Here is a 15,159-nt window from a genome sequence, read left to right as displayed (position 1 = left end):
TACGTGGGTTTTATAAAGAAGAAATAAACATACTACCACAGGACTGAGTAGGTCACTTGACCCTGCATTTTGGTCTGGGTTTCTCTTTGTCTAATTGCCTCATGCCAACAGTCTCATCTCAATCTTGCTCTAGGCATAATCGATGCTATGCCTACAAGGGAATAGTAGTACAGCATTTCTTATTGTAAAGCTCTTTATTAAGCACTGTACATTCTGGCTTCTCTTTGCTGATGTGAAGAACACAGGAAGCAGACTGACTTCAGGGGGTAGCAATTCACAGAACTCAGTGACAATAGAACAGAGTGCAAAGGGTCCCAGGACTCTTTGTGTAAGTTCTTTTATAGAATATATTTTCTTCTATTCTCACAGCAGTAACTTACAGACCATTAAATTTCACACATTTCCTATTCATTTTCCATGTTAAAATATGGCTTATGACCGAAAGTAGAACCATCCCAGGATTCTGCCCTGAAAGTCAGCTTTTTACTACTTGATGATACATGACTTTTAAAAGACCAGCAACTCATGGGCCATGAACCTAGCCAAATAAGTGATTTCAAATTGCTAAAAAGTGTGTACACTTTGATAAAAAGAAAAAATTAAGCCCTGAAAACATTAGAAAGAATAAAATTAGATTATCAAAGATTACAATTGTTCACATTAAGCAGGAACTTTAGCTAGACTTCACAATCAAAATGTAAAAAGGAAGTAAAAGCCCTCAGAGTTGCAAAATGCAAGTAAACATAAAACAAACAAACAAAAAACACAACTCTATTTCCCACTTCCAAACAGGAGAAAATTAAGCAAGTACCAAGGGTTTAGAAGATGCATTGAATTTCACAAAACTTAATTTGTTAAGCTCCTCATTGGGTAGGTTTTAAGAAGGAACCTGTGGTTTTGTAAAGTCAAAGTTTATAAACAATTCCTCTTTGGCATATTCCCATTTTATAAATCAGTCCAAAAGAAACTGATATACCCTACACATAGTATTTAGAGTTATTCCATTGAAGCTGAGCTACTAAGCTGTAAGATATCATTTTAAACCAACTACATCTATTTAAAAATTACTAATCTTTGTAGTTAATGTTTAATTCAGATGCCTAAGTATTTAATTGTGCCATAAACTTAACAATATAGGTAAAAACATAAGAAGAAAACACATTTTCTCAGGTTTTAAAACTACTAACAAGTAGTCTTGATTTCCAAAAGAGAATATAATCTTTTGTCAGGTGTTCTCTCTACATATATTTATAAGACAAAGCCTTAAGCATCTAACAATTCATATAAGCCTTTTGTAGAATTACATAGCCACGTGGAAAACAGCTTCCTCCAACACCCCTATTATTCTCTAGGACATAATGCTTCACTAGGAGAAATCTCGATACCAACAGCTATGGGGAAGCTATAGGTAATAATATAGCTAATATAATAAATTACTGTATATTTAACATATTAAATAATTATAATCTATTACATCATTACTATAAATATTATAATAATTAGCTAGTAACATAGTTAATATAGCTAAGCTAATAGATATTAGAAAAGGTTTTAAGAGATGAGTAATATCCCCTTCTTCTCACCTATAAAGTGTGTATTAGAGGCACACAGTGTAGATCACAGGCCAGATGTGGTTCTTAACAAGTGAGATATCACTGTGCCAGGCTCATATAAAATAGGGAGACAGGAATCAATCAATACTTATTGATTAAGTGTTATTAAGCTCTTCTTAAGGGGGTTATATCAGTCTCAGACATTTCCAAACTGTCCACAATCATGTTACACAGGTTGGTCAATCATTGACTAAGGGTTCAAAATATGATTTGATATTGCCCTTAAAAAAAGCTATAAAGTTCAGAAAATGTCCTCATATAGGCCTAGGGTCCACATTACCCCTTAATTAACTCAGTAGAGCCTGCATTTAACATTCACTACCACTGATTTCACACCAGATGTGGCCAGATCCTGGACAAAACACAGAGGTAGGAAACAGCTCTCTGAAGAGGAAAGAATAAGGCCAACTGGACATTACTGTATATGAGCCATGAAGCCATGTGCTTCAATTGTCATTCAGGCATCTCTGAAGGCAGGCTGATGATTTACATCAAAATGTGGGAAAATAACATTACTCACAGTTATCAGAAAGGCAGGAACTGTTATATAAACATAACCAAAAAGCACATGAATCTATCAACTGCTATTCCCAGGAAAAACACTAATTTAGGAAATAAATGGTGCTCTCATTTATTATAAGCACAGACTATGATATGAAAACCTCTCTCTAAACTAAATCAATGTGTTTGAAACTTTCAAGACTTCCATGGGAATTCACACAGGATGCTCATTCTTGGATCTCTCCCCAGAATGCTCTAAGACATTCCCTCCAAGAATATAAAAGGCACTTAACTTTCACTGAGCACTATCTGACCTAGGCTTACATCTTCTGTAAATTAAGTCTCATGATGTCTGGGTAAGAAAACCATAAGGATTATTAGTAACTGCTGACAGCATGTGTGGATATGAAAAAAAAAAGTTTCTTATTCTTCCTTTCAAGTTTCAATTCATTGTTGTGGCTTTGGGTAACTATCCAGTTATTTTAACGTCATCATCTGTAACCAGTTAACTCTAAAATGGTACTCACAAGGCCAAGTTCCCTTCAAACTACTTAGACCCATTAGTCTTCCATGGCCTTCAATGTCTTAAACCAATGGAAAATGCATGCCCCAGGGGAACCAGGTAAAAGATTAAGGATGAAAATTCACCTTAGGGGATAAAAACGACAGGAAAAAAACATAGCACTGGAGATTGGATTGGTGGTTACCATAGGGGAAGGGGGAGCGGGGAGGGCAAAAGGGGTGATTAGGCTCACATGTGAGGGGATGGACTATAATTCGTTTTCAGGTGGTGAACACGATGTAATCTACACAGAATTCAAAATATGATGTATATCCGAAAATAAATTAATTAATTAAAAAAAATAATAATAATAATAATAATAATTAAAAAAAGAAAATTCACCTTAGGGGGAAAGGGGAGCCCTCAAACTGCATGTTAAGTAAGAAATAAGATAATCACATTTTTTAAAAGCACATTTTCTTACCATTATTAACACTAATATAGCATCACTAGCTGATATTGATCATTTGTATTACTACCTATTAATTAGTGCTACTAAAAATAATTTCTATTAATATCTTAGAATTAATAATAACAATCATACCAACACATACTTCATAAATGGCACATCTCTTTCAAACTTTTCAAATATTTTCTCTCACAAGGTGTTACAGTAAGATTCATCCAATAAATCAAGGTGTCACGCAAACACGATACTTAGGTAAGCGTATTGCAGGCCAGCGAACTCTACTCCAGAGATTAAGTGACTACCAACACAGAGGTGGGAGACAGCCTCTTAATTCCTACTCCTATCTTCCTAGTTACCTAGCCTCTGCTTATGAGTCATCTAAGACTTTTCTTTAGTATCAACTCCCTCATGAATTTGAGCCAATGATTGCTTCAATAAAATATAGCTTCTTCCTATCAGGTGAGAAAGGACAAACACACATGAAGTAGGAATACATTTCATGCAGTCTTGTCAACTTAAAGAAAGAAATAGAAAACGCTCGACCAACAATAGATTATAATCCTAACTCGTTCCAGTTGAATGTCCTCCAAGCATCTACTCACAATTAGAAAACTTGCTTTTTCAAATATTCAGTGCTTTCTTTTTGGCTGCTTTATCTTGTAGCTAAAGGCCAGTGGAATGAAATGATATGATCACTTCATAAGGAAAAGTGAGGACAAAAGAACAGTATCTTCTACTGCTAGGACATTTCTTTTGTCCTTTCCAAAGGACTTAAATAACTCCACTTCTAAGTTCTTATTAATGATAATGCCTTTGCTTATGCATGAATTTTGCTAACTATATTTAAGCATTTCACCCTACAATTCATCTTAACAGCCCAATTACACTGAGTGTTTTCTCATTTCTTTCAAAACTATCCAAGAAATAATCAGCACAGATCCAACATACTGACTTCAATTTATACCACTGCTTCTTAACATTTATTGAATAAATAAATGAACCCGGATGGTCAATCTAGTGCTTCCCAATGTTTTCCATTTCAAGGCATACATGAAAAATAATGTTTATAAGGATACCGGAGTAAATAAATGAAATACTACAATTTCATAAATTATGAAACCATAATTTCATCCACAATATAAGAAAAATCTACAATTCTATTAGTTAAGTTTTTACCCCCGTTACTGTTCCATTATTTTCTTGTTTTACCTGAGAGGAATCTGCTTGGGCTAATTCTGTAGTGACCTTCAGTATTTGGTGAAGATTTTGTCCTTTATCTTCCACAAGGAGGTGAGCCAGCAGAAGAAAAACATGCCCAGGGATCACTGTAGTAATGGGGAGCAATGATTCTACTGCAGCCAACCAGTCTCTTGCCGCAGACTCTTCCCTCATTACTTTAAGGATTCTCCAGGCTGTAAATATTGAACCATACATGCTGGTTATGGGCAACACAAGCTTGTAGGCGAGCTGAAAAACAAGCACAAAAAAGGCATGAATAAATGAGATAAATACATTTGTCAGAAATATATTTCTGACATTCATTTGTTATATATCATTGTAAGAAATCAGTCCTTCCAACAAAATGAATACAAAATGTTCAATTCCTGCCAAAAATCTCTCTGCACATATTTGAGCTAATAGGATTACACAAAAAAGAAAACAGTTGTTAGGTGGAACTCTAGAACAGTTTATTACAACTCTTCCTCATATTTACCATTTGCTCCCAGTTAAGGCAGAATAAAATGGATCAACATACAAGAACCAGAGGCAACAGAGTTTGGAAAAAGCCATTACCACTACAAAAGTATTCACCAGTTAGAGGAAAGATGGAAAAAAGACCACTATATTTGCCCAGCTCCAGGCTCTGGTAAGAAGCAACCCTGGGCAGATGGCAGACTTGGACTGAGGACAATTCATTTTTGTAACAGACAGTATGTTAATAGGAACAGAGTTGGTTCAGCTGGAGCCTGGGAATTCATTAATAATTGTGAATAACTTCTGCAATAAGAAATAGCCTGACAGCTCTAAATTGAAATGATACCCAAAGAAGATGTTACGCTTAAGTCAATCTGAGAAATGGCTCCTCGCAGAAATGAAGTAGTGCAGTCAGGGACAGAGCATGGATGGAACTCTGCCAAGGTGAGCTGCATGCCTACGGCTCAGGAGAAGCCACAGACATTAAGGAAGCATTAGATACTGCCTGCTAACAGAGTAATTCAATTCATTTAGAGTGTGATGAGATAAATTAGAAATCTCTAGATCATAACTGTCCTGTTATTGGAGACTAACTTACATGGATAAGGATAACAATTGAAAGGATAGGAAGTAAAAGTTAAGCTTTATAAAATTTTTTAATAATGGCTTTATTGAGATATAATTCACATACCATTAAATCCATCCTTTTAAAGTTGACAACTCAGTGGATTTTAATATTTCATAGAATTGTGTAACCATCATCATTATCTAATTTTAGAACATTTTCATCACCCCAAAAGGAAACCCCATAACTATTAAGTCGGTCCTCATTCCCCCTGACCCCATGCCCCTATCCAGCCCTTGGCAACCACAAATCTACTTTCTGTTTCTATTCTGGCTATTTCATACAATAGAAACCACACAATATGTGGTCTTTTATGACTTGCTTCTTTCATTTGGCATATCTTCAAGGTTCCTCCATGTTGCAGATTCTATCAATACTTCATTTCTTTTCATTGTCAAATAATATTCCCTTGTATGGATATACCATATTTTGTTTATCCATTCAACAAGCAATAGACATTGGGGTTATTTCTACTTCTTCGCTATTACGAATAATGCTGCTATGAATATTCCTGTAAAAGTTTTTGTGAGAACACAGGGGTTCAGTTATCTTGAGTATATGCTTAAGAATGGAGATAACATTTATTTGAAAGTAAATGCCACTGTAAAAACAAATGAGGAAGCTCTTTTTTTTTTTTTAAGATTTTAGTTTTTTCCTTTTTCTCCCAAAGCTCCCTGGTACAAAGTTGTCTATTTTTCAGTTTTGGGTCCTTCTAGTTGTGGCATGTGGGATGCTGCCTCTGCTTGGCTTGATGAGCGATGCCATGTCCGCGCCCAGGACCTGAACCAGCAAAGCCCCAGGCCACCGAAGCAGAGCACGGGAACTTAACCACTCGGCCATGGGGCCGGCCCCAGGAAGCTCTATCTTTATCGATATGAAAAGATCTCCCACATGAAAACAGAAGATACAGAGAATGTGCCTGGAATGCTGCCAATTATTCTTTTGAAGATGGCAGGAGACTATATATTTGTATTTGCATACCTATGTAAAGAAAAGTATCTAGACAGAGAAGAAATTAATAACCACTAATCTTCATTTTCTCTTTGAGACGGTGGGTACTGGACAACCGGAATCAAGGGTGAGAAGGAGACTTCTCATTGCATACCATCTTAAAATTTTTGAACCATTTTAATGTATTATAAATTATGGAAATTATAAATTTTAAAAATTAGATAGTACCTAAATTTATGTTAGCTCTAGCTCTCTAAAAACACTTTTTTCCCCAAGATGAAATCCATTAAAGACTAGAGTCAAGATCTTTAGACTAATGACAAACAGCATTGGACTTGAGATTTAAAAGGCCAGAACTTCAGCACAGCCATGCCAGCTATTGGCTGCTATGCAAGCTCTGAGCCTTACTTTTCTCATTTGTAAAATGGAAATAATGACTACCTTCCTGCCAAGATTATTGAGGTAGATAATGAGACAAGATCATAAAGCAGGTAGCATAGAACCTAAAGTTGCAAAATACAGGGAAATATTATCACTGTCATCTTTAGAAGAGACATATAAAACTGGTGGATATGAGTGTGAAAGAACATAATTGGAAATCATCATGAACCATAAACTGAGTAAAAAGCAGCAACATTACACAGACATGTGAGAGTCAACATTGAAACAGAAAAGCAATCCTACTTTACTTGAAGTACTATATCCAGGTTTAGGTTCTGCTTTTTGTTTGTGTGCCTAACGTTAGAGCAGCAGGGGAAAGGCACAATGCTGAACAAGACAGCACAGACTGGGCCCTCTTTCCCAATGAGTGACAGCTGCCACTGGCACAGTCCCAGGGCAAGGATACAACCAAGGGTTTTCTCTCAGCATCAGCTACCAAATCCTGGCCCCACAGCCTGGGAGAGGACCTGAGAAAGTGCTGGTCGGCTCTGTGTTTTAGAGGAGAAAGGTGTTCAGAAATAAAAGAGAAGTTCATGTTAGGTGAATTACATCTCAATAGAAAATAAAAGAGAAAAGAAACCACAGAAAAATAACATTTAAATGAATATTAAATGGTTGTAAAACATCTTTCACAGAAGTAAAAGAGTTGAGAAGGTTTATTTTAATAGAAATGTTCAGGTACATTAAGTATTAACATAAGACAGACATCTGATAGTACTTCTTTGTCTAAAGATGTCTGAAAAAGAAATTGTGAGCACAAGTGAACACAGATTTTCATTAACTTTAAAGAATAACACTCATCTATAATAGTGACTAAAACAGGCTTAACAACAGTGAGACCAGGATTTGGTCAGGAGAGGGAGTCCGGAAACTCAAACCTAGAGACACTTAAAAGTAGGACAGGTTTTTGCTACAAGGGATTTAATCACTCACCAGACCAGAAGCAGAAGACTGGACCAGATAAAGCCCCAAGAGGGTTTTCTGCTCTATTCCTCTATGAAGAATCCGGTCAAGAGTTGACGGGCTTGGAGTGGTTGATTATCACCAAAAGACAACTCAACCATCCTCAGTAGCCACGGTATTCAGAAGACAATGACAGACGCACAAGATCTAGGACTTACTCACTCTTTTTAACTTCCAACCAAAAGCTTTTAAGAAACCAGTTTACTTCAACTTACTCTTGATTTACTGTTTCATTGTAAATTTGAAACTCCATTATTTACTCCCAAGTTTAGCACAAAGATGAAAAATTACTGTGCACCAAAAAAAAAGCAAAGTGGAAGCAACAGGATGTAGGCTCTCGAGTCAAATAGCCAAAATCTGAATCTCAACTCTGCCCTTCACTACCTGTGTAATGCGAGCAAGTTAGTTAACCTCTCTAATGTCAGTTTCTTCACTTGTAAAATGAGTATTATAAGAATATCATCAGGGAAATGCAAATCAAATCCACAGTGAAATAGCACTTCACACCCAATAGAATGGCTAGAAGCAAAACGACAGACAATAACAAGTGTTGGCAAGGAAGTGGAGAACTTGGTAGCCTCATGCACAGCTGGTGGGACTGTAAGATGGTACAACCGCTTTGGAAAAGAGTCTGGCAGCTCCTCAAACAATCATAGAGTTATCGTATGATCTAGCAATTCCACTTTTAAGTATCTGCCCGAGAGAGATGAAAACATATGTCCACACAAAAATTTGTACAGGAATGTTCATAATTAGCGTTGTTCATAATAGCCAAAAAGCGAAAACAACCCAAATGTTCATCAACAGATGAATGGAAAAATAAAAAATGTGGTATATCCTTGCAATGGAATATTACTTAGGAAGTACAGTTTCTTTTTTGGAGTAACAAAAGTGTTCTACAATTAATTGCAGTGATAGATACACAGCTCTGTGAATATACTAAAACACATTGAATTGTACACTTTAAATGAGTAAAGTGTATATATGTGAATTTTATCTCAATAAACCTATTCGGAAAAAAAATAAGGCTCCCACTGCATGACCCTTGGCAAGTTATTTATCTTCTCTTTGCCTCAGTTACCTCTTTGATAAAATGAGACCAAGAATATCACCTACTTCAAAGAGTCTGGGGTAAAATCAAATGACTTATTATATAGCAAAGCACTCAGAAATGGAGACTGAACATAAGAAATGCTCAAAAAACAAACTCATGAAGCAGATGCGTTGTTGCTCATTTTGTCAGGGCCCAGAGAGCTTCAATCACTAGTCCAAGGCCACACAGCAGCATGACCCACATAACAGCTCCTGACATAGAGCACATGCTCAATAAATGTTTTTTTGTTCTTTTGTTTTTAAATTTTTTTTCCTTTTTTTCCTTCTGCTTTTTCTCCCCAAATAGCCCCAGTACATAGTTATATCTCAGTTGTGGGTCCTTCTAGTTGTGGCACGTGGGATACCGCCTCAACGTGGCCTGACGAGTGGTGCCATGGCCGCACCCAGGATCCGAACCAGCAAAACCGTGGGCCACTGAAGCAGAGCACATGAACTTAACCACTCAGCCACGGGGCCAGCCCCTCAATAAATGTTAATTTTAGCTATAAATAGGTCAAGAACAATCTATTGAAAACTTTATCATTTTTGAGAGAGAAATATTCAAAATGCTTTCTGCTTACTATATCCTATTTCAAAGCAACTTTGAATAAAACCTACTTGACACTGCTTTATTATCAGGTAATGAAGTTCGTGATACCTTCTTTAAGTTTGCATGAAGTACTATATCCAAAAATACCAATAAACAATTGCATGATAGACCGTAGGTCAGTGAAGATATCTCTAAATCTTTCCGTTGACTACAACAGTTTTACAGAGATGGATCTTGCCCTAGTACACAACTGGAGCAATTTAGCTCTTAAGTCTCTTCGCCACTTCATCTCATCCATCCACCTTCATTCCTCTCCAAAAAAAGCCTGATTCTGTCTTACTGGCTGTGCCAGCTATCAAGGTATTATCTCTCAGCTCCAAATACATCCTTTTTGGCCTACTTTGTGATATTATATCTACACCTTGTCAACATTTCTCTTTTGCCCTCTAGTGCAATGGCAGGCCTTGTTAATAGAGGGTACAGGAGAGGTACCACAAGACACAGTAGAGGAAGGGCTTTTCTTCAGGTTCCTGTGTGCTTCTTGGATTTCTCCTACCACGGCTGCCAAGGACATGCAGGAGACCCCAGCAAGTGGCTTCCTGTGGACCAGCTCTGCCAGTGCCAGCCCACTCGCACCCCAGGAGATAGCTTCCTACAGACCAGCTCCGGCCTGTGGCACTGCAGCAAACTTCACCACCCAGCAGGCTATGGCCACATTCTATGTAACAAGGTCCCATCTCAGCCTTGGTGGGGGACATCCTCTTAGATCCCCAGTCCCTTCCTTGGACACTCACCCCCAGTTCTAGAAGTAGCAGCTGCTCCCTGCATTTATTATTGCAATATTCCTTAGAGTCTGTTTTATAACTTTTAGTAAATTAAACACCTTTTACCAGTTAATAATTCTTTTTATTAAGTTTTTCTTTGTTCAAATTACCAGTGTTGTTTCTCCCCCATGACTGCACCCTAACTCTTTCTTTTTTCGCCCACATTCTCTGGGGGTAGGGGCAGCAGGATTTTAAGCACATTAGAATTTACAACTAGTATTTGATTTTTTTTTAAATCTAAGAGAACACAAATAAGTGGTTTTAAATATCACATTCAATAGCCTACTAGAAAAGGATCCTGCTTTCTACACACCACTAAAAAAATATAAAATGCAGGGCTGGCCTGGTGGCACAACGGTTAAGTGTGCACGTTCTGCTTTAGCGGCCCAGGGTTTGCCAGTTCGGACCCAGGTTCAGACCTGGCACCGCTTGGCAAGCCATGCTGGGTAGGCGTCCCACACATAAAGCAGAGGAAGATGGGCACGGATGTTAGCTCAGCACCAGCCTTCCTCAGCAAAAGAGGAGGATTGGCAGCAGATGTTAGCTCAGATCTAATCTTCCACAAAAGAATAAATAAAATAAATAAAATAAAATGCTTATTAGATTATGTTAATCTTTTATTTTAAAGAGATAAATGGCTGGTTTTATGTCTTATATTTTTTAATTCTTAAAAATTGGAAGAAGTTAAAACGTGTCTTATTTCATGGTTATCAACACCTCAGAATGGATAGGCGATACAGAATTGCATGGCACAGGATATTTACCCTTGATTTCATGCACCAGAAGAATTGTGCTTCTAAAGAATTGCTCTAGTTCTAAATCAAACACTCTAAGATAATGTCACCAATCTAAAAAGAAATAATAAAAATAAAAACAAGATTTGTGGTATTTATACAAAGGTCTTTCTGTAATAAGTCAAGATGGTAAAATGATCTTCTGTATTCTTAGAAGCACACATTTACTGAAGGTCTACCATGTAGCACACAGTGGGTCAGGTATTGAGGATGCAAAGATAAATAAGCTAGAAGGTTGTCTATTTCTTTAAGTATACGAAAAATAAGAGAGTATCCAATTTTACAACTAACAAATATTTTTAATTCTCTCATTTATAATCAGCTGAAAAAGATAAAGCAGAGACGCTCATGTGGAAAAATACAAAAAGTTCAACAACTGTTGCAGTTTACATTTTAACATGCTTACAAAACAAAGGCAAAGTGTGAAAAGGGCCAAGATCCTTTCTCTCAATGAGCTCATAGCATAGTTGGAGATACAAACATGTAACTCCCTAAATTAAGACACAACACAACTGAGTAATGCTAAAAGTGCTGGGGACGCAAAGAAGAGAGAGTAAGGAATTCTGACTCAGGGAGGCTGAGAACATTTGGCTGAGTCTTGAAGAATGAGTAAGTCAGGCAAAGGAGACAAAAGAGCATTATGTGCAAAAGCAAAGATTCAGGTAGAGACTTGGAGAGTTTGAAGCATGTTAAATTTATAAGTATGTTTGGAATATAGAGTCCTGGACAGGTGCAGAAGAAAAGCCAACAGTCAACTGTGGCTTAAATGTTTAAAAAGGGTGATCACATATCCACTCAAAGCCTCAGTAAAGCAGCACACTGTCAGCAGGAGGATATTTATAGCCCTAATAATATTCCTTCCTCCGCCCTCTTCACCAGCTGCTGAAGAGAAAGTCCAGCTATTAGTGATGAACATGATTCACACACACCTGAGCAAACAGTAAGCTGAGTACTTACGTATTAGAGTTAGGGTGATCCTCAGCAAATAGCACTCGTGGTTTAAAGGAACAGAACTCAGACATACTACATCCTGCCCTGCCCCATGACCATTCAGAGTCCAGTCATTGTTCTAAACGGGCAAACCAAGAGGAAAGGTAAAACGCTGTTGGACAATTTTGGCCACATTTTGTGCTCCTATTACAGCAGAGGCAAGAACTTCCTTCTTTTAACGCAAATCAATTACCTATTTCAAGTTTTAAAGTTTTAGTCAAACAGGACTCAGGAGCCTGTAGTATACATTCAATTTGCCTATAGGCTTATTACTGCTGCATGCTCAAACAAGGAATAACAATGCCCGGATTTTTGGTAGAACATTTAACGACGCATGATTAGAAGTATCTCTGCTTTTGCAGATGAAACAACTGTGGCTCTAGCTTGCATTCACAGAATGCTTCTCTCCATGGAGACTTAAGATACTTCACCAGTTTCATCTTCTTTAATTTTCATTCAATCTCCATAAAAGTAATAGTTGTGAAGTAATACTACATGTTACCAAAGGCAAAACTCAAAAACCAAAAAAGAAAAAGTCTGACAAATGTAGGCCAAGAACCCAGCCACCAACAAGACACTGCCATATTTTACATTACTGTAACAGGAACAGTGAGACTGACAAAGCAGAATGCGGTATGCCTACAGACAGGAATAGGAATGGAGTGTGACAGGTCTGGTGTCTTCCAACTGAAGGCAGTAGAGTAGGGCACACACAGGAGACATCAAGAGCCATTATGCCAGGGAATGTGGCAAAAGGTGCCATATTCAAAAATGAAGTCCTACTTCTTACGGATCCCAGAACTTCCAGGCATTCGAGGAGATTTCTCACCTTGGACTGTCGAAGATCTAGCAATGTGCTGTACTTAACTAACGAGTATAAAAGGATTCCATGCTCCATGCTTGGAGAAGCACTAGTTTAAATTAGAACTAGTTCCTTTTCCACAGGATTCCTCAGGACCTCTAACTACTAATGTACACAAGAAACCCAAAGAGGAAAAAAAGTCACACAGCATTTCCAAAACTTGCTTCACAACAGGACTACCCTCCTCTCTCAGTCCAGAAGAATATATGACCATCTACACCACCGCCTGACAGAATGGTAAAGCTCAATGATAGAATTCAAACCTAAACACATACCTCATCAGGAGGTGAGATGATCTGCAGAGATCATCCCATGATGACCCCATATGACTACTTGAACTTTATTTAGGAGGACCAAGGATGAATTCATTACCTTTTGCTGGTCATCTCTGTAGCACTCCTGCTGCACCATTTCCAAAAGGTTTAGAGCCAACTGCTGCCTAGAGGGACCCTCCTCATCCATGGAGATACAGTCTTCCAAGGCAGTAGAAGATAATATCTGCAGAATTGGCATCACTAGCAGCAAAGATGACTTTGGGATTTTCTGACCCTCAGCAAAAGAGAGGAGCTTCAAAGCTATTGATCAAAACAACAATGCACATTTTCAAAAATTAATACCTCAGTCAAACAAAATGCTACTTTGTTTAACAGTGATATGCAAAAAGTTTTCTTACCCCTTTACAATTGGGTCAGACACATAACTAACATAATAAATCTTATCCTTTTACAAATAAAAGGAACACGAAAATTAACTATTATCTAAAACATGCTGTTAATGTATATAAGTGAAAGTTTGATGATACTCTTAGAGAAAACCCATATCATATATCAAAGTATAAATCAACTCTTTTTTAGGTCAATATGAATTTCTTTAAAATAGAGTTCAACTTTTGTCCTTATATTCTGTTCAGATCCTACTACTGCCCTCAACAAATACAGCCAAGAAACTACAAAGTCCTGATCAGAGGATAACAAGACCAACGTGCATGCTTCCCTTACAAACCCAGTGAGAACCGTATTAAGGGATGCATAAGTAAAGGAGGTGAAGCAGGGCTGTCCTTCAGCTGTAATTGTTAAGAAGCTGATCAGGGAAGTCTCAAAATCCATAAGCAGCATAATAAGCAAAGCCATTTTTATAAATGATTCCTTTTTTAACATGGAAATTCATCTTACACATCAGAAACATACATATAAATGTACAATAACTTGGTTACATGCAGTCTCCCCTAGACTATTAACAGAATGAGTTAAGGCATAAATATACCTTTTTCAGTTGTTGAAGGAACCCTGATTTACTGAAAGATGTTATTCATAGGCTTCAGACCTAGATTATCAAAGTAATCAAGTGATTTCCCCACTACACCAAAAAAACTCTAAAAGCCTTAAATCATGTCGACAAGTTGCCAGTATTTTAAGTCATTTGGAAGTCAAACCTGAACGTGGTATCAAGTACAAATACCTGTTACTCTAACACTACTAGTTTACATTTTTTCCTAATATTAGTCTTAATCCATAATTGCCTCTGAGATATTATGAAAATCCATTATCTTTAACAAAACAGGAAACTCATACAATACAAATGTTTCTATATTTTATATTATTAATCTTCCAGGCATTCTGATAAATTGCTATTTACAACCAAGGCTAATGTTAATAATTAAGAAGCATAATATTATATTAATGCTACGCATTTTTTAAATTTGAAATAATCAATATTCTCTTGGTTATCCTATTTTTTTGAATACTCTTTCCCAATATACTAAACAACAGTTCTTCCTTACTTTTCAATATGACATACTGGCTCGATAGTTTTCAATACAGTTTATTCAATCCAACTAAGGTAACTTTAAATCAAAGACACTAGTTAACAAAAGAAAAAGTCTGCTATGCAACACATAATAAAAGTATTGGAGTGTTTGATCCAGTATCATCCTACCACACATGAGCCACAATAAAGGAGTGTAGATTCAGAAGTAGAAATGTGGTTTCTATAGGACTTTGGTTGGTTTTGTCAAAAAACAAATACAATCCATTTATAAGAAATATCCAGAAAAGGCAAATTTAAAGGAAGCACATTAGTGTCTGTCTGGGGCTGAGAGTGGGAATGAGGATTAACTGCAAATAGGCACAAGAAATTTTGGGGGGGTTTTGGAAACTAGATTGTGGTGCTGGTTGCACAACAACTAAAAAACACGTTATTGTACACTTAAAAATGGTGAATTTCATAGTGAGTAAACTATACCTCAATAAAGCTGTTTTTAAAAAAATAAAAGTATGGTTGTCTAAGT

At 37.0% G+C, this 15,159-nt stretch overlaps 1 protein-coding gene and 1 non-coding gene across 4 annotated transcripts in view; both read right to left on the bottom strand.

Moving 5' to 3' along the window:
• The window catches only part of FOCAD (focadhesin), a 270,438-nt gene that overhangs the window by 170,072 nt on the left and 85,207 nt on the right, over positions 1–15,159 (bottom strand). For all 3 annotated transcript variants that reach the window (XM_046664479.1, XM_046664480.1, XM_046664481.1), the window contains 2 exons: positions 13,245–13,447; positions 4,295–4,552 (listed from right to left, as the gene is read on the bottom strand). In XM_046664479.1, the coding sequence (XP_046520435.1) occupies positions 4,295–4,552; positions 13,245–13,447 (461 nt within the window). The remainder of the gene's footprint in view (positions 1–4,294; positions 4,553–13,244; positions 13,448–15,159) is intronic.
• Positions 7,151–7,279, bottom strand: LOC124241437 (small nucleolar RNA SNORA30/SNORA37 family). Its single transcript, XR_006889215.1, has one exon. It is a non-coding gene; the product is annotated as a small nucleolar RNA SNORA30/SNORA37 family (small nucleolar RNA).

The sequence above is a fragment of the Equus quagga genome, chromosome 6, assembly GCF_021613505.1.
Source record: "Equus quagga isolate Etosha38 chromosome 6, UCLA_HA_Equagga_1.0, whole genome shotgun sequence".
Lineage (NCBI taxonomy): Eukaryota > Metazoa > Chordata > Mammalia > Perissodactyla > Equidae > Equus > Equus quagga.
This window is presented reverse-complemented; position numbering and strand designations above follow the sequence as displayed.